Source organism: Zootoca vivipara, chromosome 2 (assembly GCF_965207765.1).
Source record: "Zootoca vivipara chromosome 2, rZooViv2.hap1.1, whole genome shotgun sequence".
Lineage (NCBI taxonomy): Eukaryota > Metazoa > Chordata > Lepidosauria > Squamata > Lacertidae > Zootoca > Zootoca vivipara.
In genome coordinates, this window is record NC_142584.1 from 32,509,797 (window position 1) to 32,535,242 (window position 25,446).

General features: G+C 43.0%; 2 protein-coding genes across 3 annotated transcripts in view; one reads left to right on the forward strand and one right to left on the reverse strand.

The window, feature by feature from the left end:
* Nucleotides 1-480: 480 nt before the first annotated feature.
* Nucleotides 481-10,714, forward strand: CDK3 (cyclin dependent kinase 3). Of its 2 annotated transcripts, none has more exons than XM_088661575.1 (7): nucleotides 481-2,175; nucleotides 2,998-3,075; nucleotides 4,309-4,429; nucleotides 5,169-5,339; nucleotides 6,351-6,452; nucleotides 8,968-9,171; nucleotides 9,468-10,714. In XM_088661575.1, exons 1-7 carry the CDS (start codon nucleotides 2,150-2,152, stop codon nucleotides 9,591-9,593), a joined length of 828 nt encoding a protein of 275 aa, XP_088517701.1. In that variant the 5' UTR covers nucleotides 481-2,149; the 3' UTR covers nucleotides 9,594-10,714. The 2 variants fall into 2 exon arrangements, with proteins under 2 accessions (XP_088517701.1, XP_060127818.1); XM_060271835.2 differs by having other exon boundaries at nucleotides 1,451-2,273.
* Nucleotides 10,715-11,138: 424 nt separating this feature from the next.
* EVPL (envoplakin) overlaps nucleotides 11,139-25,446 on the reverse strand; it is a 50,566-nt gene continuing 36,258 nt past the window's right edge. The window contains exons 13-24 of the mRNA XM_035104522.3: nucleotides 24,952-25,098; nucleotides 24,001-24,155; nucleotides 21,475-21,572; nucleotides 21,025-21,206; nucleotides 20,190-20,368; nucleotides 19,833-19,971; nucleotides 19,219-19,412; nucleotides 17,155-17,305; nucleotides 16,822-16,905; nucleotides 16,613-16,723; nucleotides 15,817-15,909; nucleotides 11,139-15,110 (exon numbers count right to left, since the gene is read on the reverse strand). Of these exons, the coding sequence (XP_034960413.2) occupies nucleotides 11,694-15,110; nucleotides 15,817-15,909; nucleotides 16,613-16,723; nucleotides 16,822-16,905; nucleotides 17,155-17,305; nucleotides 19,219-19,412; nucleotides 19,833-19,971; nucleotides 20,190-20,368; nucleotides 21,025-21,206; nucleotides 21,475-21,572; nucleotides 24,001-24,155; nucleotides 24,952-25,098 (4,950 nt within the window). The 3' untranslated portion in view covers nucleotides 11,139-11,693. The remainder of the gene's footprint in view (nucleotides 15,111-15,816; nucleotides 15,910-16,612; nucleotides 16,724-16,821; nucleotides 16,906-17,154; nucleotides 17,306-19,218; nucleotides 19,413-19,832; nucleotides 19,972-20,189; nucleotides 20,369-21,024; nucleotides 21,207-21,474; nucleotides 21,573-24,000; nucleotides 24,156-24,951; nucleotides 25,099-25,446) is intronic.

A 25,446-nucleotide genomic window follows, 5' to 3' on the forward strand; every position in this document is an offset into this window, starting at 1 on the left:
AGGATCACAACTTTTTTGTAAGTCTCAAATTGTGCTTCTCCATATGTGGATAAGCATATCCGTTTGCATCTTGATAATAATTGCAAGCCTTTAACATTGTTTAAAGGCTGGGGGTGAGGTAGGAGAAAGGTGTTATTCATCCTATAGCTGAAGAATGGTTACATACCTTTTCTAGCTCTAAATACTGCCTAACTAAAACTAGCAGAATCTGTTTGGCTAGACACCACGGCTATATTAAGGCTTCAAAGAATGCAAAGGCTGGGGATGATTGACCACTGTGGCCTTCCAGGTCTTGTTGGGCTCCTCTTTCCATCAGCCCCAGGAATTATGGGAGTTATAGTCCATGGATTATGGGAGTTGTAGTCCAGGTTAGCTACCACTGGCAAAGGAGAATAAAGTGTTTAGGGGTAGTGAAAGCCAGCCCTTTCCCCAATGTCAACAGCTCCACTAGCTCCTCTCCTGAAATTTGCATGTTGAACAGGAAAGTCTGAAGGGGGATTTTGAATGTGTTTGGCTGGATAGGCTATACTTAGAATCTTCCCCACAATTGGGAATCCTGATGCACAGGGCTTCCAAGCACGGGGAGGCTGAACACATGAACATTGGTTTTGATGTGCAAAAGTTGGGGTAGAACCAGCAGGAATGGGGATTTGGGGTGCAGGGCTGCTGTGTGCCCACTTTATTCTTCCTCGCGTTCTTTGAATGTCCAGATATTATTTATTTACTGTATTTGATATTTGCATCTGTTAGTCTCACTTCATAACACAAGTTTTCTGGGGCTCGCAAGTGCTTCGGTGCTTTCACCAAGTCTCTGAAGAAAAGATCGCCTGTGAGCAAAGAAAAACTTGCCCAAATTAAGTGATTTTGGTCATTTTCCCCTTGCAAGAAATTTTAAAAACAGGGCCCAAAGTCTAGCCGGCAGTTATTGCTGTTGGAAGGGATGCAGAAACTGTGAGTATACTAGTCAAACAGCAGCAAAAGAGATCTCTCTCTGTGTGTTTTCTTATATTTTGGTAACTGTTTACATTTGAACATCTCCCTCTAGTGGGCAAAAGCCACTTTAGTGGTGGTGTGAGGTGAATTTTGACCCCTTGGAAACACTGTAGTTCAATAGGAAGGAGGGTATGGAAGCAAATGGAAGACTAGATGAGCAGGTGGGAAGCATTCTGAGGAGCCAAGAGCTTTAATTTTACTCTTAGATGGTCACATTAGTAATTTGTGACTCGTGTGGGAACGGGGGTGGCTTGGTGGCTAGTGCCTTGGGCGTCAGGGCAGGCCCAAGGCCTTCCTCAAATATGACGACATGCAGCAAATCTCTTCCATTTAACAATGCGCATGTAAAGAAGGATTCTTATCCAGAATATTCCCAACACTTCCCCCCCCCCAGTCAAGAAATATTTTGATTAACACTGTTGGAGGGACAAGAATATTCCCTATATCTGCAGGTACCCTAGAAAACATTGTGGCTGTGGATCCCACAATTATGCATTGTGTAAAGAATTCCTTCCTCTTGCCTGTCCTGGCTCTATTGCCAATCTGCTCCATTGGTGACCCCGACTTTTAAGATAGGGGAGAGGGTGAAAAATGTGCCATTTGCCTATGTTCTCTGCTCCACTTATACGAAACCTGTGCTTAATTTTGCATCTGAGACAAACAAGGCCTGTGGGGTGTAGTTGCTAAAGTTTGACTGTGGGAAAGCCAGGGACACATCTTTCGCTATGAAACAAAACTCCCTTTCCAGCTCATCTGCTTCATAGGATGATGTTGTGAGCCCAAAATACCCCCCTGAACTTGGAGGAGAGGCAGGATCCTGATAAGGCATCATCCCTTACGTGGGGATGCATATTGTGGGCTGTCATAGCTCAAAGGGAAGATTAAGTGTCATTGTAATCACCAGACACCATCAGTTAACTTAAGTAGGTTAATGTATTGGAGAATGTGAGAGTAGTGCATTTGAAAAGGAATTTTTAAAGATGTTATTTAAGCATTATGCTTATTTGTTTAAATGGATTCTTATTACTTTTCAGGGGAAGGGTGAGTGGAAGAATGGAAACATGCAAAATGCTATGATGTGTAGAGATGACCAGATAGTACTACTGCTAATTGTCTGATCAAATGTTACAGCAGCAAGTTAGAAGGCAGAGAATGGATGCGTTCCAAGATGTCTTCCAAAAGGTAGAGAAGATTGGAGAGGGCACCTATGGGGTAGTATATAAAGCCAAAAACAAACAGACAGGCCAGCTAGTTGCTTTGAAGAAGATCCGCCTAGATTCGTAAGTACCTAGTTCACTAACTTTCCCCTGAATCGGCTACTCTTAAAACTCATGAAATGGTTTTCAGAAGGCATTTATGTTTTGAGTTTTAAAACATTGCAAATTGTGGAATTTGAGAGATATCATGCGGAAAACCATGGGCAGAATTTATTCACATAAGGGTCAGTTCCAAATAGGGTCCAGCTGTTAATGTAAAGTATACTTAACAGTAGAATTGCAAGCACCTTAAGCATGGAGACTAATGGCTGATTTAGGGGTACCCTAAATATGACAATGGAGACACATGAATGTATCTGTCCATTTTAAAATTTTGTGGAGATATGTTCTTATTGAGGCAACTATCAGAATTGAAGAGGGTGGAGAAAAGACATAGGAGTATGACAAGTCTTTGAGGAGAAAGGCCATCACCTTAATTTTATATTTTAATAGTTGTAGTTTAACCTGTGTAGAAGAGTCTTACTCAGAATGCATTGAGATTGTAATTCCTTACTTGATCATATATGTTATGCTTGATGTTGCTAAAATATTAACCCTATACCTGTGTAGTTTTCCGCATTTTCTCTTTTTTTGTGATTGATGGGACACCCTTGCTTTGGCTGTTTGTCTGACAAGCTCTATGAACATTCCATAGAGAAGATATGTGAGCGGAAATAATCACTTATGCCCAGTAAAGCACCCCTTAGAAAGAATGAGATTGCTTGATACTAAATCCCTTTCTTTACAGGGAAACAGAAGGAGTTCCCAGTACAGCAATTCGAGAAATCTCCCTGCTGAAAGAATTGAAACATCCAAACATAGTGAGGTAAGAAAAAGTCTAGACTTTGTGTGTGTGTGTAGATGTGAGCTGTTCTCATCTATAACCCATAACAGCATTGCTTAGATTAATACAAACATGGAATATAGGGGCTATTTTTAGATTCAGGCTGCAATCCTATGCCAACTTTCCTGGGACTTTTCCAGTGGACACCTTGAGGAGACTAAAACAGCCTTGGGGTGGCTATCAAAAAAAGTCTTGAGCTGCCACTCACATGTTTGGAGTCTGATTGTTGAGGAGCTGGTCATGAGACCTCCTGGGGCAATAATCCTGGCTTGAGGCCATTGTCATTATCATAGGGACCAGGGGCTGGGTTAGAGTGACACTTGGAGTGAGAGACATTGTCTGCTAGCATATCTACAAGTAACTATTCATGAAAGTACATTTTAAGAGGCAAAGTAGCATACCATAGTTACGTTAGTAAACCTCCTCGTAAGTAGCGTGCTGCCTTGCTGTTTCAAATAACACGCAGGCATACATATCTGAAAACAGATAATGTTAATTTGTTCCTCATAGTCTTTTGTTGCACCTTTGCTGTTCTTTGCAGAGCAGCACAGGAGAAAATGAGGGATAAATAAAAACGAAACTGCAACAAGGGAGTCTCAGTGCAGATTAAATTCAATTTAAATAGCATTACAACAGCCAGCATTTAGGCAAGAAGTCTGTGGGCAGCTACTAGAGAATGCAGTTGTGCAAACAAGCTCCTTCACTCAATGGCTTGTCTACTTGCTTTGTGTATTACATTTTTATCCCATCCTTCTTCCGAGGAGCTCAGAGTGGCATACATGGTTCTGTCTCTCTCTTCTTAGCTCATGGGATGGTGGAGGTGGGGCTCTGTTGCTCTCCTAGCTTCTCAACACTGTGAGTTGCTGCTTCACCCCTCTCCCTCTTGGTAAATGACAGTGACTCAGCACTGGGAAGCCAGGAGAACAATGGAGCTGCTACTGCTCTCTTACCATTTCTTTTACAACAACCATATGGCGTAGGTTAGGCTGAGAGACAAAGCCCAAATGAGCTTCATGACTGATTGAGGAGTTGAACCTGGGTCTCCCCATTCGTAGTCCAGCTTCCTAACTACAGTGCCACACCGACTCTCCTTCTGTTGTACCCCAAAAAAGGAGGGTGTGTGTGTGTGTTAGAGTGGTGGATGCATTTGTTCAGCTGGGGTATTAGTTCTTCCAAACCCAGATGTTCAGTCACTGAATTCAATTTTTATTCCAGGCTTCTTGATGTAGTTCACAGTCAGAAGAAACTCTATCTAGTCTTTGAATATCTGAATCAGGACCTTAAGAAGTACATGGACTCATCTCGTACAGGGGAGCTGCCTTTAAGTTTGGTCAAGGTAGAAGTTTACTCAAACATACGCACAGTCACTTACAGTATATACCTGGAAATATGTTCTTGAATTTCAACTCCCATCAGCCTTGGACGGCATTGTCAGTTATCAGGGATTATGGGCGTTGTAGTTCGGCAATATGTGACAGGCTGCAGGTTAAATTACCACTGTTTTAGACCTTGAAGCATTGAAAAGCCATTCACATTGCAGAAGGGCCTGTAAGATTTTAACTTTCTTTCTATCTGATAGTGCCTTTAAAAATTGTGACAGACAACAAATCAGGCAAAGGCTGGCGTAGGAGAGCTTTAATTGTTGAATTTTCTCCTTGCGTTCTGCCTGTCATTTAAAAAAGACATAGGAGCCCTGACAGGAAACAAACTGACTACCCTAACAAGGAGCGTGGAAAGTTTATTTTCTCGTCACACTGCTGTTCTCAGAGAAATATCTTAACAACGTACGTGGAACCTGTTTGCAAGCAATTGTTTGAGATACATCCTGTTGAACTATGGCATATTATGTACCAGCTGCCCATGGCTTCTTTATGCCTATGCTGGATCTTGCCACATTAAAAAAAATGTTTCAGGAAAACACATTGTAAACCTCATAATGGGAAATCACGTTGCCGAAAGATGGAACTCTACAGCGCCATCTGGTGCCACAGTGTTATAATGCATTTTAAATGCTTATTTTTTTTTTTACTAATGTAGCTGAGTCCATAATCTCTGAATCCTTTGCTTCTCCCTAGAGCTACCTTTATCAACTGCTACAAGGTGTAAGCTTCTGTCACTCCCACAGAGTCATCCACAGAGATCTGAAGCCCCAGAACTTACTTATAAACGAAATGGGAGCCATCAAACTAGCTGATTTTGGCCTAGCAAGAGCCTTTGGTGTTCCACTGCGTACTTACACTCATGAGGTAATGTTCGTCATCATCTCCTCCTTCTCTTTCTTAGTGCTGTTAGTAGGTAAGAAGGTTGCCAAGTTATCCTCTGAGAAGGTGTGTGTGTGAATACAATTTTTGAGGCAGATTTTGCACCATCAGAGTGCTGTTGGGATACTCCACAATGGTAGAATTTTCCTACCTTTGAAACACTTAAAGATGCATAAGACCCCGTCAGAGTGCTGCTCTGGCTATCTTATTTGATATGAAGTGAGAAAAAAAGTAGCCGTTAAATGAGCTATTATGATATCTGATCTTATGCAAAGAATGGATTGGAACTGCAATTGGCAGACTAACCTAAAGAGTGTGCCTATAGCTTTCTGGGGCAAGACTAATAAATTTATTGGAGCATCTGCAGATTAAAAGTTCACGCCATAATACATTTGTTCATTTTGAAGGTATGTTTTTACTACCTCAGTCTAACATGGTTTCTCTCCAGGAATTTAGATTTTTAAATGCGCTGAGCCAGAAAAAGAGGATGCAGCCATCTTGCTTCTGAGCTCATTGCTCCATCAGTTCCCTTTCACTGGCGGAGGAAACGGGGTGGCGGGGGGAGCGTACCACCCCCAGTACCATGGGCGCCCCCCGACACGCATCACCCCCCCACTGCGCCAGGTGACACACCCCTTCAGGCAACGCACCATGCCCCCAGGACGCATGTCAAGCCACTGTTCCCTTTGTCCAGCTTCCTCTCTCCCATGCTATACTACAGTATAGCATAGAATAAGTGGGACTCTAGTTTTGTCTCTTGGCAGGTTGGGGAAGAGAGTGAGTGGAGGGATAGCAACACCCGCTTTTCTGGATGGTGTTCAAGTGGCCATGCTGCAGTCCAGTGGACTTCATCCGAGTGAGAACAATTTCTTGCAAAAGACTGGACCATAAAAGTTTATGGGCTCAATCATATAAGTTTTTAACTGAGGGTGGGGAGGCATTTGAATACATAAAAAGCATAAATTGAACTCAAGCTTTCAATGTGGTTCCTTCTAGGTTGTAACCTTATGGTATCGAGCTCCTGAAATTTTACTAGGTTGTAAATTCTACTCAACGGCTGTGGATATCTGGAGCATCGGCTGCATATTTGCAGAAATGGTAATAGATTTCAGTTTTTTTATTCAAAAGTAAAGTGCACTGCATTTTAGACACACAAAAATATTAATTTATTATGAAAATTTTATGTGGTAATTGTGCCTTGCTTGTATTTATATCTACCTAGCTCCCCTTGTCTTTGTCTCGCACACTCTCTCTGAAGAGAATTTCTAATCTGAATCCTTAGCCCAGAAGTCAGTATTGAAGCTCAAATCAATACTTGCATTTTGGCAAGAGAAGCAATTGGTGCACTGTGTCATCTGGATGACATAAAAATCAGTGATACTGAGTTAACGTATACTCTTAACATTACAAATATCCAAAAATGTGTCATCTTCCTAAATAGACACTGTGAATCATGTAATCAATGTGCTTTAATTTTTTTCTACTTCTACTGTGTGACAGAACCAAGTGTTGCATTCAAAATGTGTTATTCTTACCACCACCTTTTTAAAATTTCAAGAGTCTTTGATAAGACTTCCTTCTCTGATATTGTTAAAAGCTGCAGTGAGCATGAAAATGTGCATTGATTGTTGCTGCTGTTGCTGTGGTCATCTGACTCTGTTTAGATACATGCTTCCTGATCACAGCAGAGTAAAGGAGAAACTTACTTTCAATTTTTTATCCATTTAAAAATGTTTTATTTTATTTGAGCATTATACCTGGTTTTTGTACACTGCTCTGAAAGCTGCACTGAGGGGTGCTGTATCTTTCAAATAAATAAGATATATTGCATAGTGAGGCTCACGCTACTGCTGTATTGAGGAGGAAGGTTGAGACCATGGCAAGTAGTCTACGGTTAAGAAAAGTTATGCTGAATGTAGCTTCCATTTTGGTTTGGTAAATTTTTCTCTCAATTCTGTGAGGATGCTTCCAGAGGGGTGTATATTCCTTATGCATGCATTTTTATTTTATTTTATTGCAAAGCCTACATAACATTATTGCCGTCAGTTGCTTAAAAAATATATGGGCTGGCATCTTAACTCAGATTTCTCCTTTCTGGGAATCATGATAAGCTAAAACATACGTTGCTAATTACCATTCTGTGATAGCTGAACAATCCATTCACAATATTAACCCCCCATCTGAAAGTATCTGATTGATCTTTAGCCAGTTGCATGGGGCTAGCTTTCTGCATGAGGAAAGGAAGAACTATGGCTCATGGGGAAGGCTTGCAGCTCAGTGACAGCGCATATACCTTGCATACAGAAAGATCCCAGGTTCAGTCCCTGGTGCTTCTAGGTAGGGCTTGGAGAGGCGCTTTCAGTCAGTGTTAACAGTGCTGACCTAGATGGACCAACAATCTGACTTTGTATAAAGCTGTTCCTATCAGAACAGATCTATCAGTGGTAGATCGGTGATACGTTCCTTTAGTTTTCAACCTCTTTTACACACACTAGCTGGCTTCTCCTGAAAAACACCTTGCTATGAGAAGGTGTGCAATGGGGCAGCAGCCACTAGAGGTTGCTGCTGTATAGGAAGAAAGTGGTGAAGATGACATGGCACTCGATTAAAGGAAATGCAGCCCTTATCCTAATACTGTTTACAACATTTGAAAACTGCAAATGTTTAAGCATTTAGGCTCTTTCTTCAGCCTTGCATACCATACGGCTCATACTGAAAAGCCACATCAATTGCTTTTGTAAAGATCAATTAAACCAATTTTTATTTTAAAAGTTTCATATTAATACATTTCAGGGTTTAATGTAGATTTTTCCGCCATGTCTTTTTGTCCTCAGCTCTCAGCAGAATAAAACATGACTGAAGTTTTAGTTCAAATGCGGTTCAAGTTTGAAATATAGGGCATGGGATCAACATTAGATTTCATGTTCTATATTATCATGTTGAACTTGCTTTAGTTTACTGTATGTCTTTGCACCTAGCTCTGGTTGGTAGATCTTGGGATTCTAGTACAAAACAAAGGAGATCCAACAAGCTTGAAGTCTGCCCCTTATCTACACTATGAATGAATGAATTTATTATTACGGTCAGACCGGTTCGAGCCCACATACAGTATCAAGGAAATCATAAAACACTATAGGGATACATTTGCTTATCTACACTATGTTTCTGGGGATGTGGTGTGGTGTTCAGTATATTTCTCCTTTCTCCTTCAGCACCAGGTGGCTTGTACTAAAAGGTTAACAGTATTTATTTCTCTACTGTGTTTCTCCAAAAATAAGACACCGTATTATATTTATTTTTCCTCAAAAAAAAACACACCACAGTGGCTTATTTTCAGGGGATGTCTTTTTTAAAAAATTAAGTATGGTACAGTTTAACCTACCATACTACAAGGTTAAACTGCCTACAAGGCAGTTTACTACAAGGTTAAAATGCCTATCACCATGGCTTATTTTCAGGGTATGGCTTATTTTCGGGGTATGGCATATTTTCAGGGTATGGCTTATTTTCGGAGAAACACGGTATGTTCCTTCTTCCTGGGACTTCACTTGGATAAAGATTAGGGGTTCCTGTGGAAAGATAGATGAGTGTGCCATCCTTTTTCTTTCTGCAGGTAACCAGAAAAGCCTTATTTCCTGGGGACTCCGAAATCGACCAGCTTTTCCGTATTTTCCGCACTCTTGGTACACCTACTGAATCATTGTGGCCGGGAGTGACTCAACTTCCGGATTACAAAGGGAATTTCCCAAAATGGCCGAGAAAAGACATGAAGGCGTTAATTCCAAACTTGGACAGAGATGGACGAGACTTGCTGATGGTAAGAAAGAGGATGGAATGAAGGGTTTTGTTTTTAAAACAACCTTGGGGCAGGGATGTTGTAAACCAGAATTTCAGCCAAGAGCTCAATCTGAGATTTAGTCTTAACCCTCAGGTGTATTTGGTAATGTAGGTGGCTCTGTAGGGATTTGTGATTTCTACCATTTCTGATTATGATGTTACCATTGCATGCAAAGCCTATACTTGGGAATAGAAAATCAGTATTGACTTTGGGATGATAGGCATAGTATCAATCCATTAAAAGAGATATTTCTGTTTGTCCCCTTTTAATTGCAGCAACTATTACTGTATGATCCCAACAGACGCATCTCAGCCAAGGCTGCTTTGACCCACCAATATTTCTGGCAGACTCCATCACGAGATGCCAAAGAGCAACGTGTAGTAGAGAGGTATGGCCCATGAGAGGAGGCAAATCTGCAGTGTGCTTCCCTGACAATAGTTCCCTGGATTAACCCTTCCTAATAACTGAGCCTCTTGCTTGGAATTGGAATCGCTATGGAGGATGAAACTTGTTCATTATGGTTTAGAAGTTCTCGGCCTTTTAGTGGGGTTAATGCTATATTCATATAGATTTTGACTGTTCTAAATAGTACGCAGCCTCTCATATTCTTTGAAAACAAACTTGGCACTGTAAGCATTTGATGAGGCAAAAAATGATTTGAAATTTTAGGATTGCTATGTGTTTGAATTCAATCCTAATCCAGCAACCACATATTATTCAATCTTTGCTGTAGTTCAGGTATTGCATTGCAGAGAAATTGGTTATAGTAACTTAGGCACTGCCAGCACAGCCTGCAGAAGATGCAGTGGACAGGGATATCGTGTCATTCGATTCTCCCTGTAATGAATATGGGAGCTTTTTGCTGGCATTCCCACTATTGGCCACTAACCATGCTCAAGAGGAAATTGTGGGAGAACCAGACATCATGAGACCACCCAGAAATACAACAGATTTTAGTTTCTTTTTTTATCCTTTATCAGCATACTTGTTTACCTTTTCTCTCAAGATAGGACAAAAACATGGTCTAAACACAATTCACATTAAAGAATGGGCTTCTTAATCTTGGTGCAGCTGTCGGGCCCTTCAAGTTTTCATTTCTAATTTAATTAGAATGTGAAAATCTTTGATCGTCAATGAGCTAGATAGAGCACGATGCTAAAGAATAAATATTTGACAGACCCCAGTTACTGATCCTGGCCAAGTACATGGGGGTTGGATCCTACAAGCAGGGTTCTGCTCATGGATTGCTCCTGCTGATAGAAGGGCGGGGGGAGATAATGTCCACCGATTTCCTCTTTTGCCTGCAATCTCCTGTGTGCTTCCTGAAAATCTGCTCTGGAGGGAAACCAGTGAACTTGTCCCCTACTTCTGCCTGCTCTGAATCAAAGCCACTGCCTAGTTATGGGGTTATTTTTTAAAACCTTGTTATTGATGTTTTAAGTCATTTTTATCATTAACTGTTAATATTATTGAAGAAGTTTTTGTACGCACTAAATAAAAAAATATGCTTTGATAAATCAATGTAACTTGTTGGTTCTCAAATGTCCTTACTGACAAGAGTGCCTATGATGGGGAAATCTTTTACACCATGGCCATTTTTGCTTATATTGAATGCATGGTATACAGAAAGAATCTCGAACCCCTTTTGCTGTTTTGAGCTCCAGCCTTCACGGTTACCAAGGGAACGAAATGTTCTCTGTGTGCTGTACATCAGTCTTGCTTGCCTTTTATTACCCATAATCCTACTCTGACCTGACCATTAGATTTCTGATAATGTGTATTCTTTGGCCATGTAACCTTCTGCACTGTTGTTCTCCATAGTTGTATAATGTTCATTTTGTGGGGTCCATTTTTTAGCACAGCCCTTTGCAATTTACTTATGGTTGGGATCCTGATGTGCACACAGGAACTGTCCCAACTTTTTAACAGAGAAATAATGGAGCCTGTTAAATCTTTTAACTTTTTTATTGCATGCATGACAACCATCTAACTCAAAGCTCCTTGATACACACCCCTTTAAACTTGCCATGAAGGCACAGAGTAAAAGTTTCCCAAGCATATTTGTTTATTTTTTAAAATCCCATTTGTTTCCCTATAGTATACAGCAGGGGTTACCAAACTGGTCCCTGGACCACTAGTGGTCCATAAGCTTTATTCAGATGGCCTGCAGCATTTCTGTAAAAATACAATGAAAAATCATCTAGCACAGCACATCACAATTGCTACAACAGGCAGATAAATCATTAAGAGATCTGCAAAGACCCTCAACATTTTTCAAGTGGTCCATGGGGTGGGGTGGGGGAGTTTGGGAACCACTGTTATGCAGTAAATCCTGCATTAGAACCCTTCTACCTTCAGAAATGCATCTTAAAGGTGCATTGCTGCCTTGTTATAGTGAAGTAAGACTAGCAATCTAGAATAGCACATAGCCATTTAGAACTGTCAGGCACTCTGTTCATCAGTGGGCAGTATATGAACTCTGTTGAGGATTTCTTATTTTCTCAGTGCCTGAACTGATATGACTGGTATCCATCAGATGTGGTTGGAAGGAGAAGGAGCCCACTTAGAGGATCTTTCCGGCAACGAGCCATGGCTTCCTTGTAATTAATCTTCTCTTTGGTGATGGGGTCAACAAGATCCTTTTCATAACTGGATTCATCTTGTAGCATCATGACCAGATCGCTGCTAAGCATGCCAGCCTGGGAAGCTTCTGGCACTGGGATACGGCCAGTTTTCTTGGGGTCTATTAGCCCTCCAGTCAGATGTTGGACCTGTAAATAGGGAAAGGCATTGTCCTTGGTCATCCACCCTTTCTGGACTGCCTCACCTATAGACAGCCTTCTCTTGGTGACTGGATCTTCAATCCCTGTAAAAGCTTTCTGAGCATTCAGCAGCCTTTGCATGTAGGTGTTGTCTATCAGCCCTCTATCAATGGCTTTGTGGACAGAGTATCGATCACGTGAGATAAGATCAACAATGCCTCCAGTAGCTGCTTGAGCCTCGAGAAGCTTTTGAGCAGTCATTGGGTCCACCAGCTTCTTGCTAAGTGCAGACTTTATGTTGTACTTGTTGTCGGAGGTGGTGTCATACACACCGGCAATGGGAAAGGTATCGTCACAGAAGGTTATCGGCACGCCAGGAGGGAAGAAGCTCTGCTTTTGCTGGAAAATGGGGGATGAAACTGGAGACTTGGAAATGATTGAACCGATAGAAAGGGAGGAATTTTGCTTAGTTTCTCCTGCTACCAGCAGAGCAAACTCAGAGATAGGGATCTTGCCATCCCTGTAGAGCTGGTATTCTTCTTTTGTGATCCTCCTAAACCGCAGGGCATCATCAATGGAGTACTGCTTCCCACTCTTCTTGTCAAGGAGCACAGAAACATCGCCTTTGGGTCCCAGCGTTGTGATTTCTTCCCAATCACATTCTAGTTCTTGCAGCTGAATATATTGACTTCGATCTATCATACCTCTCTTATATGCCTCATAGGGTGACATATCCTTGCCAGTCTCTGGATCCAGAATAGAAATTTTTGTGGAGAGATTAGTTTCTCTCATCTGGGTCTCATGATTCAGTTCTTCTTTGTTAACTCTGGTTTGGAGTTCCCGGATAGCCTTCTCTTTTTCATAGATCTGATCCTTCTCTCTAAGTATGTCTGATTCAAGGGAAGAAAGCTCTTGACCAATTTGCATCTTCTTTTGTCTGTCATTCTCTGTCCTTTGGCTCAGGAGCTTGGTCTGCTCTCTAAGGAAAAGGATTTTCTGTTGCTTCTGCCTTTCTAGTTCATTTAATTCATTCTCAAGATTGTCTTTTTCTTGCCTTGTCAGATTGCGTGTTCTCTGGAGATCGGCTTCTTCTTTGGACCATGTTCTCGTCATGCCTTCTGCTCTTTCAATCTTTTCCTTGAGACGCCTGATATCTTCTTCTGCATTCTGCCGGGCTGTTCTCTCTCTGCTTAGCAGATCCCAGAGACGTGCTCTCTCATTTTCTAGCACCTTATCCTTCTCTACTCTGATTACTTCCTTGTAGATGGTTTTTTCCTGAGACTTTGTTTTTTGCAGAACATCAACCTGGGATTGAAGTTTCTTGCACTCCCTCTGTAGGCTCAATACTTGAGCCTTTTCATTATCCAGTTCAATTCGCAGGTTGGTGCTGGACTGCTCAAGAACAGGATCCTTCTCTACCTTGACCACTTCCTCTGTGATTATTTTTTCCTGAACTGGGGCTGGGCTCTCCTCAATTTCCTTTATCCTCAAGGTGATCTGCCGCATTTCCTTTTCCAAGGCTAGCCTTTTGTTTCTGTCTTCTTGGAAGTTAAGCAGCTTTTCTTTCTCTTCCACCGCAGCTCGAAGCTGCTGGACTTCACGTTCCAGGCGTCGGCGGTTGCTCACTTCATCATCCAAGCTCTTACTTAGCCTGCTGTGCTCATCTCTGAGCTTTGGGTCTCTCTGGGTGAGAACTACCTCCTGGACCACCACTTTTTCCTCAGGTTTTCTCCTCTCCAGAAGCATGTACTTGTTCTGCAAGTCATAGATGGCATCTTCGTTTGCTCTTCTCTTTTGTGATACATTACGTACTTCCTGGCGGAGGCGTTCAGCTTCTCTCTCCAACAGAGGGTCATTCTCATATCGGACAACCTCCTTGGTAACCAGCTTGGTTTCTACCTTGGATCTTTCCCTCTTCCACTCATCTCTCTCTCCCTGTAGCCTGATCAGCTGTTCTTGGGACCTGCCATTTGTATTCACAAGGTCATTCAGCTGCTGTTTCAGCCTGTCTATTTCTCTCAGAATCTCCGGACTCTTTTCCATCTTTACCACTTCTTCGATGACCTCTTTAAACTCCACAGTAGGAGGCTGAGACTTAAGGACTTTGAGCTCAGTCAGGGCTCTTTCCACCTCTTGGTCAATCCTTGACCTTTTTCTTGAAGCCTCTTGGAGCTCTTTCTTCAAACGTGCTATCTCCTCTTCAGTTTCTGGGTCAAGACGAAATATCTCGTTGACTCTTTCTTTAACCTCCACTTTAGGCTTTTGCTTTTCCACAGTGCTGTATTTGCTCTGCAGCTCCATCAGTTGGCTTGCTAGCAATGAGTTCTTGCTTCTCTCCTCATCAATGAGAGTCTGAAGCTTGGATACCTCCTTCAGAAGCTCCGGGTCTTGCTCCACTTGCTTTACCTCCTTCACAATGACTTTAGGTTCTGCCGTTTCAATCAGCTTTTCAAGCTCTTCAGTCCTGCTTTTCAATTTACCAATTGTATCCGCCAGAGACTTCCTCTTGAAGCTGTCTTCGTCAATTTGCATTTGCAATGTCCTGACTGCTTTTAGCATTTCTGGGTCCTTCTCCAGCTTGACCACCTCTTTGAGCACCACTTTCTCTCGGATGTTTGGCTGCATCTGCTCCATCAAGTGCAGCTCTTTCCTGAGCCGTTCAAGTTCAGAGGAGGAAGTTGAGTTCTCCTGGAGGTGCCTGATTTCCTCTTGGAGTCTGGCTGCTTGAGCATCTAGGCTTGGGTCTTTCTCTATCTTAGTAATTTCTTTTGTAAGCAGCTGGGCATTAACAACCTTACTATCTTTCTCCATTTGGAGGACCTTATTGTTCATTATCTCAATATCAGCCTGTAGACCCCTTCTCTTCTTAATTTCATTCTCAATTTGATGAGATATTTTGGACAGGTCACTCTCCAGAGCGGGATCCCTGTAGTATTCCATCACTTCTTTCTCCTCCACTCTTTCAATAGGCCGTTGGGTCTTCAGCATAATAAGTTTGCTCCTCTGCTCTTCCAGCTGCTGCTGAGCCCTGGCTTTCTTGCTCCGTTCCTCTTCCAACTGAGATTTTAGGGCTTCTGATTCTCTATGGGAGCCAGCTGTGTTTTCAGACCGTTGGGTCTGCTCGTGCATCATGTGCACTGTCTCATCTACTTCCTTCTGCAGAAATGAAGAAAATGAATTTTTAGAAAGACAAGCCAAAATGACTCCCAATGTAAACTTTTACACTGCTGCCTATATGGATATGTGGCGGTAGGACTTTAGTTATCTAGCGAACAAGTTTAATGTTGTGATAAACAGAAAGACAGAGAGACAGAGAAACATTGCACAGGCAAACACACCCATTGAGGGAGTGTAGCAGAGATGGTGAGGAGGAGGAGGAGGAGGAGGAGGAGGAGAGTAGTAGTAGTTTGGATTTGATATCCCGCTTTATCACTACCCTAAGGAGTCTCAAATCGGCTAACGTTCTCCTTTCCCTTCCTCCCCCACAACAAACACTCTGTGAGGTGAGTGAGGCTGAGAGACTTCAAAGAAGTGAGACTAGCCCAAGGTCACCCAGCAGCTGCATGTAGAGGAGCGGAGACGTGAACCTGAATCTTAGCCACTACACCACAGAGGCGAGGAAGGGTGTGGCTAAAGAAGAGGTGTGGCCTGCAGAGAGTCCTGGAGGCCGTATTCAGTCCCTGCCCTGCAGTAGAGCATGGCAGAATGACAGCAACTCAAGGCAGTATCCTGGCAGGTTTTGGTATGAAACACCAAGAGATCTTCCTTCTCATTTGCTCCCAGGAGAAGCTAACTGCACTAACTGAAAGTTATGGTTATTTATCTATGCACTATCTTTTAACCTAATATGATTTACATATACCTTGTCCATAACATTCTTGGCAAATTCCAGCCGGCTGAGTTGCTCTTTGTTTTGGGCAGCTGTCTCGGTGAAGAGCTTTGTCACGTTTTTTTCCTAAAGAGAACGATCAAAAAGCATTATTTTAAGATACCACATCGCTTCGTCCTGCTGTCATTTCCCTTTTAGTTCAAGGCTGTCAACATCTGCCAGGCTACAGTATTGAAAAACAACACTGTATGGAAACTATAAATGGGGCCTGCTGTTTAATTGAGTTCAGGAATGGGAATATTACCAGTGGGAGCATTCCTTGCTTTCTTTAAACTGTAAGATTGTGCTTTGTCAATCTTCCCTCTTCTACTTGCACTCAAACAAGCACTTTTGATCCTTCCTTTATTTTATTTTTATGTGACACACTGTGATGATGCATGTGTTTGAAAAGTCTAGGTATAGAGGAATTTGCATCGCAGGAATAAGTAGAAGATAATCACCAGCCAATTCTAAGCCTCTTATCAGCCATTAGGGCTACTGGACAATTTTCTCTTTTTAGCTTTGTTAATCAATACTTGTCCTGTAGTTTCCTATGAAATGCACTGCTTTTGATGCTCCCCCCCCAACCAATCCAAACTGAGAAAAAGAACAGCCTAGCTGCATATTAAGCCTGTAGTGTATATACAGCCAAGGTGCCACAATACTTTGTCTTCTGAGATTTTAAATTGTTCTGATATTTTCTAAACCGCTTCAAGAGCGTAAACCAGTTGGTTAGGAGGGGTAGAAATTTTATATAAATAAATCTGGGTCCAGGGTCCCAAGCTCTCACCTGTGCTTGGATACTCTCTTGAAGTGGTGTCACCCGGAGGCGTTTTGCTGAAGAAGCAGTCAAAGAAGGGTCTAGGGAGGATCGGTATTTTCCTGCCTGAAGCTCATACTCCTGTTGTTAAAAGAAAAAAGGATGTGGTCAAAGGAAGATCAGACTGGTTCACCCAACAGGAAATGGAAAACGTATAGAAAGAAACCCTGCAAACATACGTTGAGGACAGACTGCACACTCTGGGACAAGTTGACCACAGCATTCTTGTCAGATTCTTTACTCTGGATTTCATCTGCCAGCCTCTGCAGGAGAAAAAGGCAGTTAGAACAAGAAAGCACCAGTGGTTTCCCTGGTGCTAAATAAACAACAAGCATTATAATGTTCCTGCCCCAATGAGGATTTCAGTCTAGGTGGGTGGGTGAGCTGGGTTACCTCCTCTCCCAGAACTACCTAGCAATGGCCTCCTTAAGGAGCCATCAATTCCCTTTCTGAGGGTGTTGTGACCTTGAAATTGCAACACCTTCATTGGGTAAAGATACCACACTGCTCACCTTCTGGGCCTGGAGCTTGTAGTTGACCTGGCTGGGTCCATCTGTGGTCTTGACCTGGTACTTGGGAACATTGTTGAGCCAGAACATTAGGTTCTCATTGGCGTTTTGGAACTGTTGGTAGGTGAGGCTTGTGTTCCGGAGAGTCTTCTCCCTGCGCAAAGAACGGAGACACTGAGTAAGAAGCAGCAGCTTAGGTTGTGCCTGCTGTGGTTAAGGGAAAGTGCTTTGTTCATGGACAGGAAGCATTCTGTCAAGTTACGAGAGGCAGATTGATTCCTTTTTGTTGAAAGGCAAGGCTTTGCTTCTAGAAGATGAAATATATATAACTTTTAACCCAGCAGCCAGAGACTGGATAGAAAATGTTGGTCACTGAGAGGGAAGAGTGGCTACCAGTGTTGCACATTCTTCCTTAGTTCATTGATCTCAGCCATGCTACAAGGGACTATTTTGTCCCCAATGCTATTTAGCGTCTATAATGAAGCCATTGGGAGCAGTTTTAGTGGAGATTTGGAGCACGGTATCTTCAGAATACAGATGACTCTCCGCTCTATGTTTCTGCAACATCTGGATCAGAAGTGGGCATGTCAGTCCTATACTTGTGTCTATATGCAGTGATTGGCTGGATGAGGGCCAATAATCTGAAGCTAAATTCTGGCCCTGTGGGTGGGTGGTTCCAAGCTCCAGGAAAATGCCCATTTGGCTCCCTTTGAGGGAGCAGGTTCTTAGTTTGGGGGTAGCCATTAATATATCTTTGTCATTAGACGCCCCAGTTTTGACTGGTACACCAGCTGCAGCTGCTCCTCAACAGGGATAATTTGGCCACAGTGGTCCATGAACTGGTAACCTCAAGACTTGATTGCTGCAATGTACTTTTATGTGGGGCTGCCCTTGAGGTTGGCTTGGAAGCTGCAGTTTGTACAAAATGCTGTTGCACAGTTGCTGTCTGGAGCTACCAATTGCCAATTTATGACCCCTCTGCTGAAGCTGGTGCACTAGCTGCTTATAAGCTACTGGGACAGGTTCAAGATGTTGCTACAAGATGTGTTTATAAAGCTGTAAACAACTTGGGACCTGGCTACTTGAAAGAATGTCTCTCCTCTTACACCCCACCTGGTCATTATGTTCCATGGCATAGAACAGGCATCCCAAAACTGCGGCCCTCCAGATGTTTTGGCCTACAACTCCCATGATCCCTAGTTAACCGGACCAGTGGTCGGGGAAGAGGGGAATTGTAGTCCAAAACATCTGGAGGGCCGAAGTTTGGGGATGCCTGACATAGAACCTCCTTGTGGTACCTAGAGCTCCTACTACAGTGGAACCTCGGTTTATGAACACCTCGGTTTATGAATTTTCGGTTTATGAACGCCGCGGACCCATCTGGAACGGATTAATTCACTTTCCATTACTTTTAATGGGAAAGTTCGCTTCAGTTTATGAACACTTCAGTTTATGAACAGACTTCCGGAACCAATTACACCCATGTTTCAGTTTATGAACGCTTCAGTTTAAGTACTTCGCGGACCCGTCTGGAACGGATTAATCCACTTTCCATTACTTTCAATGGAAAAGTTCGCTTCAGTTTATGAACGGTTACTCCGCGGACCGTCTGGAACGGATTAATCCACTTTCCATTACTTTCAATGGGAAAGTTCGCTTCAGTTTATGAACGCTTCAGTTTATGAACAGACTTCTGGAACCAATTGTGTTCATAAACCGAGGTACCACTGTATTCATTTTGCCTCCAACAGCAGTAGGGCTTTCAGTCTTGTGGTCCCTTTAATGTGGAATTTGTTGCCATTGAGGAAAGGCACACTCTGGCAATGGACTCTCTCAAATGCCTCTTTAAGATGTTTTTATTTCCCCAAGCCTTTTCTGCCTGATATATTAAATTATTGTCTTCTGCTCATTTTTTTAGTATTGTACTACACTTTTAATTTTTTATTCTGGGGTGTATTTATATGTTTTTATATCATCTTTGAGGGCAAAAAGAGACTGGAAGGCATCTGTTCCAAATCTGGCCTGTTAATTAAATTGGCTCATAATGGAGATGATTTGACTTCTTACCTGTGATCCAGCTGGTCAGCAACAGCATGGTATCGGTCATTAAGTAGCTGGACCTCCTTTTTCTGCCTTGGCAGATCAGCGCAGTACTCTTCAAAATTGTTCTGCACTGCACTGCAGCTGTGCTCAGCATCCTTGAGGCTGCGGTTCAGCTTCAGCAAGCTGTCCTCATGTTTCACCAGATCTCGCTTCAGTTTCTGTGAAAGGAAGAGACCACCCGTTCACAACAGCAATTTTATTTCAACCTGTGGATTAAAACAAAACTCCCGAAATCTGAGTGTGATTGCTTTCCTTGATCATTTGGTCTTGAAGTGCCTAGCCTGTTTCTGCTAAGTGGAAGGAGACTGGTGTGGCACTGAGCAGAAATGAAAAGCCAGGTATCGAAGTACTGTAATTCAATTGCAAACCAATGGAACCAATGCGTGGAGAAGAAAAAAAGGACAAATAAATAGTTTCACTTGGGGGTTTTAACAAATGGAAAATGTTGCAGCCTCAGTTTGATGTGAGCCTGGGAGATAAAATTCTCTGGTGGTTAGGCATAAGGGAAGAACTGGCCTAAAATACTTCGTTCCATCCCACCCTATACTCGGGTCCTTCTGATTCCAGAGGTCCCTCACCTGAAGTTCATTGGCACGATCTTGCAGTGCATTGGGTGAGGCTGGGATGATGCCATCATGAGATAACTTGGCCTCAAGGGTGCTGATGATCTTGTCTGTGTTCTCGGTCTGATTCTCCAGGTTCAGGCCTGCTTTGGCTCTGGGGAGGGGGAGAGATTATAATCCCAAAAGACAACATTTCACTTCTAGGTTGTTTTCTTCAACATCACACCAAAGCAAAAACAAACAAACAAAAACTACTATATATTGTCCAGGTGAAAACATTTAAGATTTCATAGAAACATTTTGCAAGCTGCTGCCTCCTTCACACAGCAACACAGTTCTATTCTCTGCCAAAATATTGCTGGAGTCACTTACTTTTCATCATAGAGCCTGGAGAGCACCTTAACATCATTGTATTTGTTCTTGATGTTGTTGAGTGTCACAGGAAGCTGAGAGGCAGAAGTGCCAGCAGGCTTCTTGGAAAGATAGGCCTCACACTCCTTCCGGGCAGCTTCCTTTTCTGCTCCTATGACTTGAAGTCTCCTTGTTGTTCCCTGATATAAAGATTTTATTTTTAACCAGTCAGTGAAATTCAGTGTGATACAACAGTCATTTACAGAGAGACCAGTTAGGGGCATAGGTCTCAACACCACCAGTGGATTTGAAGCCATTGGATTGACGTGTCTACATGGCCTACTATAAGCTTATAAGGTTTAATGATGCATCTTTAAGACTTTACCAGCCTAATGGGGTTAGGTCACCAGTCATATCTGGGAATACTGAGGCAATTATTTCATGAGCAACTCTCAACCACAGAACCTTCATGGATGTAGCCAAATATCTGAGTTATTTATCCACATCTTTGAGGAAAGCCGTTAAAAAAAGAACAAGCTAAAATTCATTCTACAAGATATTGAGGGGGTGGGAAGGTGAGGATAGGAACTTGTTTTCAATGAAGCAGCTTCAAGTGTTGCATGAGAGAGTCCCTCCCCCCCCCCAGTTTATCAGGAATGTCAGTGGGTCCATCCCAGTTAGTCTTGCAAAGTAGACATAAAATGTACAGGCAGTACAACAGCAGTAGAACACCTTCTGCCCTGTGAAGGTGTTCATTCCCTCAGAATATGAACAGGCTTATCAGAGGCACAAGTGAGCAGTCAAAACTTACCTCCTGCCACTTTACAGCAAACAAACAAACAAAAACGGGACTTGCCTCCTGCTCTCTGATCCGTTGAGTAAGGTCCTCTACAGGGTCACTGTGGTTTAGTGGAGATCTCAGGCGGCTAAAAATCTCATTCTTGACTTGGTCCAAGTTACCACCAACATTATCCAGTTTATGGAGCAACTGGCCGGCTTGGGGGTCATCCTGGGCCACAGTGGTGCTTCTGACTGGAACTGGAACGACAAGTGTTATTCACTAAAGCATGCAGATATTTGGATTTGTCCATGGGGATAACTGCTATGCCTAAATGCCTCCTGCTCACCTCCTTCCACACCCACCCTGTAAGTTAAGCCTTCCCCTAGGATCTCTGATCCTTATGGATTCCTGCACATATAGAGAGTGGGCAACTTGAAGGCCCATGAGGTGAGCACCTTAACCAACCCGTCACGCCACAATGGTATTGCAATTTCCCCTTAGAGAACGGCTGAAATGCTGACATACCCTGGTGGCTGGGTTTAACTGGTTCCCTGTGGCTGCTTTTCAAGGTGTTCTGGACGGTAGCTCTCCTCTGCTTCACTGCGCTCAGCTCACCTTCCAGCCTGAACACAACAAGAGGAAGTCAACATTATTCACAGCACAGGGCTTCCCTACAACACTCGCCGTGTACACGAGGCATGCTCAGAGAGACTGCCCTTTTCTAGTGGGGCATTAAATCAGATCATTTAATTCCATATCAAGTATTTTTATTGAAATAATTGGTGAAAAATAAATAAATAAATAAATACCAGAGCCGTTTGTGACAATCCTATATAAAACCAAACAGCAAAAATAATGTGAAATTTTAAAATCAGAGCTGCTTTTGTATCGCTGCGTCCCATGCCCCTCCAGTAACATCTGCAGGAAAACTAGCTTGCAGGCAGGTAGTTGACATGGTAAGTGACTACATTAGTTGCCTGACCTGTAAGATTGCTTCCTATGGACATAAGCTGAGCTGTGTGTTTGAGAAGCGTCCATACGGAAGTGGTCCCATGCTGCTTAAGCACCCCATGAATCAATTTCTGCTAAGGATTTCTCAGAAGACACTTTCCCATCAGCTTCTACTTTGACAAAGACCAACAGGTACATTCTGGGGTGTGTATTGTTTCCTTTGCCATATGCACTCTGGAAAGTGTCCATGAGCCTTGCACCAATTTATACTTCTACCCTGGGTGCCCGAGCACCTACAAAATTCCCCATGAAGGGGCTGGGCACCCACAAATTTTGGCGCCAGGGCTATGCACGCTGCATGACCCCCATGGCCCCAGGCACCCACAGTTGTGGGGCCAAGCTTGCACTCCTGCTTCTACCTCCCTCTATCCAGTGCATATTATTACAGTGGTGCCTCGACTTACGAAGGCGATCCGCGGCGCTCTTCGTAAGTCAAAACCTTCGGATGTTGAAGCATCTGCTTTGCGCAGGTGCAGAACATGCGCAGGGCAAAAAGACTTCTGGGTTTGCTGACTTCATAAGTCAAAATACACACACACACACACAGGCAGCAACCATTTTGTGCATGTCCAATTGACGCATGACCACCAACATGCAGGACTTTTGGACCTGGAAAAGGGCAGAATGGGGATGGAGCCAGGGGAGGGGTGGGCTTATGTGTGCTCCACCAACATGTGCAGGGCTCAGGGAAGGAATCCCCACACAAAATGCTTGCCACCTGCTTGCTATTTTTCATCCTCTAAGCAAGCAAAGAGGCTCATGGGTTTGAGACAATCTATTATCCAATCCATCTTGAGTCTCTCCTTAGTGGACTTATTCTGTGTGCAGGCCAACCAGCCATGCCCTGGATACTCTATCCCCACCCCAAACAGCCAGGCCACATTCTGTCCCCAATGAGTGTGCTCATTGAACTGATTTGGGGTTCTCGCCCTGAGAGCTTTCTCTCAATGTGTGTGTGTGTGTGTGTGTGTGTGTGTGTACTTCTGCAAACACTGGGGTTCCTTCAACCATTCTGGTACCTCCCCCCTCGAGCATGTTTTAGCTACATAAATATCAGTCTTAGATTCTGCTGGTTGTCTGCACTTTTTGGAGTAAATGTGGTATCCCGACAATACCAAAAAAAGAGAGAGTACTAATTAGAAAGGATAGCACATATTTGCAGAGCCTTCAGTGGGAGAGGTGGAATTTACAAAGAACAATTTGTTAAGGAGCTGGAAGGACAAACTAATTAAAATTCCTGTTTCAGAGAGTCTCCCAAGCAACAAACGACATGAATAGTGTGCATTTTGGGGAGGAAAAATGAACAAGAGAAAAGGGGAAATTGCTGCCATGATTATGCACCACTGCCTTAAGGCTGATTCTCAGTGGTGACTAGAATCACATTTTTAGCATATGTAGATGTGCAAGTTCCACTGGCTTGCTTGCTAACTCATGCTTGCTAACATGAAAGCTTTATGGGGTGACTACTGATCCATCACCCTGCATGAATTGCTGTCAACAGTATACGCCACTTGATCGTAAACAACAACAACAATTCTCCAAGTGATTATGGAAAGTCTATGTGTAGAGGCAACATGATACCACAAAACCTGCACCTTAAACAACAGGCATATGGGAGCCTGAAAACCGTTTCCATCCAGCAACATTTCACTACCATCATGAACCAGATCTTTTGCAGCTCCCCAGCACATGCAGACATAATACCCGCATGAGAGAATGCCATTAAACCACTTTTATAGAGAAGAACCTCTGTTATGGGACAATTTCCAAAACCATGGTTCAACCCCATCGTTTTTAATGGTGTTTCGTGTTGATACTGCCCTAATATTTTATGATATGGCGTTATAGATGAAAAGAGTTCTATAAATAAATAAAAATAAAACCCGTATTCACCCATTTTAAAAAAATCACCAGTAATGAATAGATAGAAAATATGTTCTTCTTGTTTGTGGCATGTGTACTGCTAGTGGTATACTCATGAGAGAGAGAGAGAGAGAGAGAGAGAGAGAGAGAGAGAGAGAGAGAAGGCTTTGTACTCACCTGTTAACTCTCTCTATGGCCTCTAGATCTGGAGGGGGGATGGAAAAGCAAACAGCAGGTGCTACCTTAGTCTCTCTCCTGGCATTCTGCACGACCCAGTTTTCCTGGTTGCTGTTGTCATGCAACATATACTTCTCACCCATCTCGAGCCGCCCCTGGAGGGAGGGAAGGAAGGAGACAGAAGGAAAGTTTTGGTTTCGAGAGAATTTCAAATATAGCCACCCTTTGCCAGAAAGACAAACTCAAGACATTGTTCAGATGTCACAAAACGTTGTCCTTTGTTACTGCAGCTCAGAGGTGCCTTGGGTCTATTTTAGATGTGTGTACATGTATGCATTTGGTGCTGTTACTAAGAACAGAAGAAAAGCCCTGTTTCTGGGTCAAACCAAAGGCCTATCTACACCAGCATCTTAAATCCCATAGTGGCCAACCAGATGCCTCTGGAAAGCCCATAAACAGGGCATTAGAGCAAAATCCCTTTCCTGTCCAGAAACCAATATTCAGATACACTATCTCTGATTCTGAAGATGGTATACAACCACCATCACTAGTAGTCACTGATAACGTTATCCTACTAGCCCCAAATGAGTGCAATGCCATATATAGTGATTTCCCTTAAACTCTGCCACTCCATTCTATGTTATATCCTACAATAAAGGGGTCAATTGTGTGGTGTCACAACTGCTCACTGTTTGTGGTGCGCTACAGATTGGTTGTTGCACTGTTTTAGGGATATCCGGGCATAGAGAACTCTCATACCACACTGTTCCTTTTTCAAACATGGCACCCAAATACTTCACCGCTGCTTTTCCTTCTGCTTGATTTGATGTAGAAGTAGCAGCAAAAGGGAGATTAAAGCAAACTCTTCAGAAACCACAGTGAGGTACACGGTACACAATTTCAGAATAATCCGTTTCCATCACATATGATACGACAAGGCCATTTTCTTACATCACCCAAATCCCAGTCACAGATGGTAGTCACAGTAATTGGCTGGGAAGGTTGGAGTCTGCGGAGTTTCAAAGGACTAATCTCCTTGCTCCTCCTTTTCAGTTCAGCAATGCTCCTCTCAGCTTGTTTCACGGATTTCTCATCGTTCTAGACAGGGAAGAGGAGGAGAGAGTTCAGAGCTGGTGTGTATTTGGGGCAAATAACGCAGCCTAGGGCAGGACTAGCACAACCTGTGGCCCACTAAGCCATGCAGAGCCCATCAGCCCTATACATTGGCCTGCTAGGTAGATGACAATCTTCCTGTTTTCAAAGATCTAGGCTAGTTAACAAGCTCCTGGTGCTCTGCCATACATAGTGAGTGGGAAGCATTTGGCTTGGTGGCCTGTAAGTTGTGTGGGCTGGATGTTGATGGGGCTGGAGACCCTAATTTTGAGGATGTTGATGGCCCAATGACTTTTGTTCTGTTGACACATTCAGAAGAAAGCATGGAGGGGG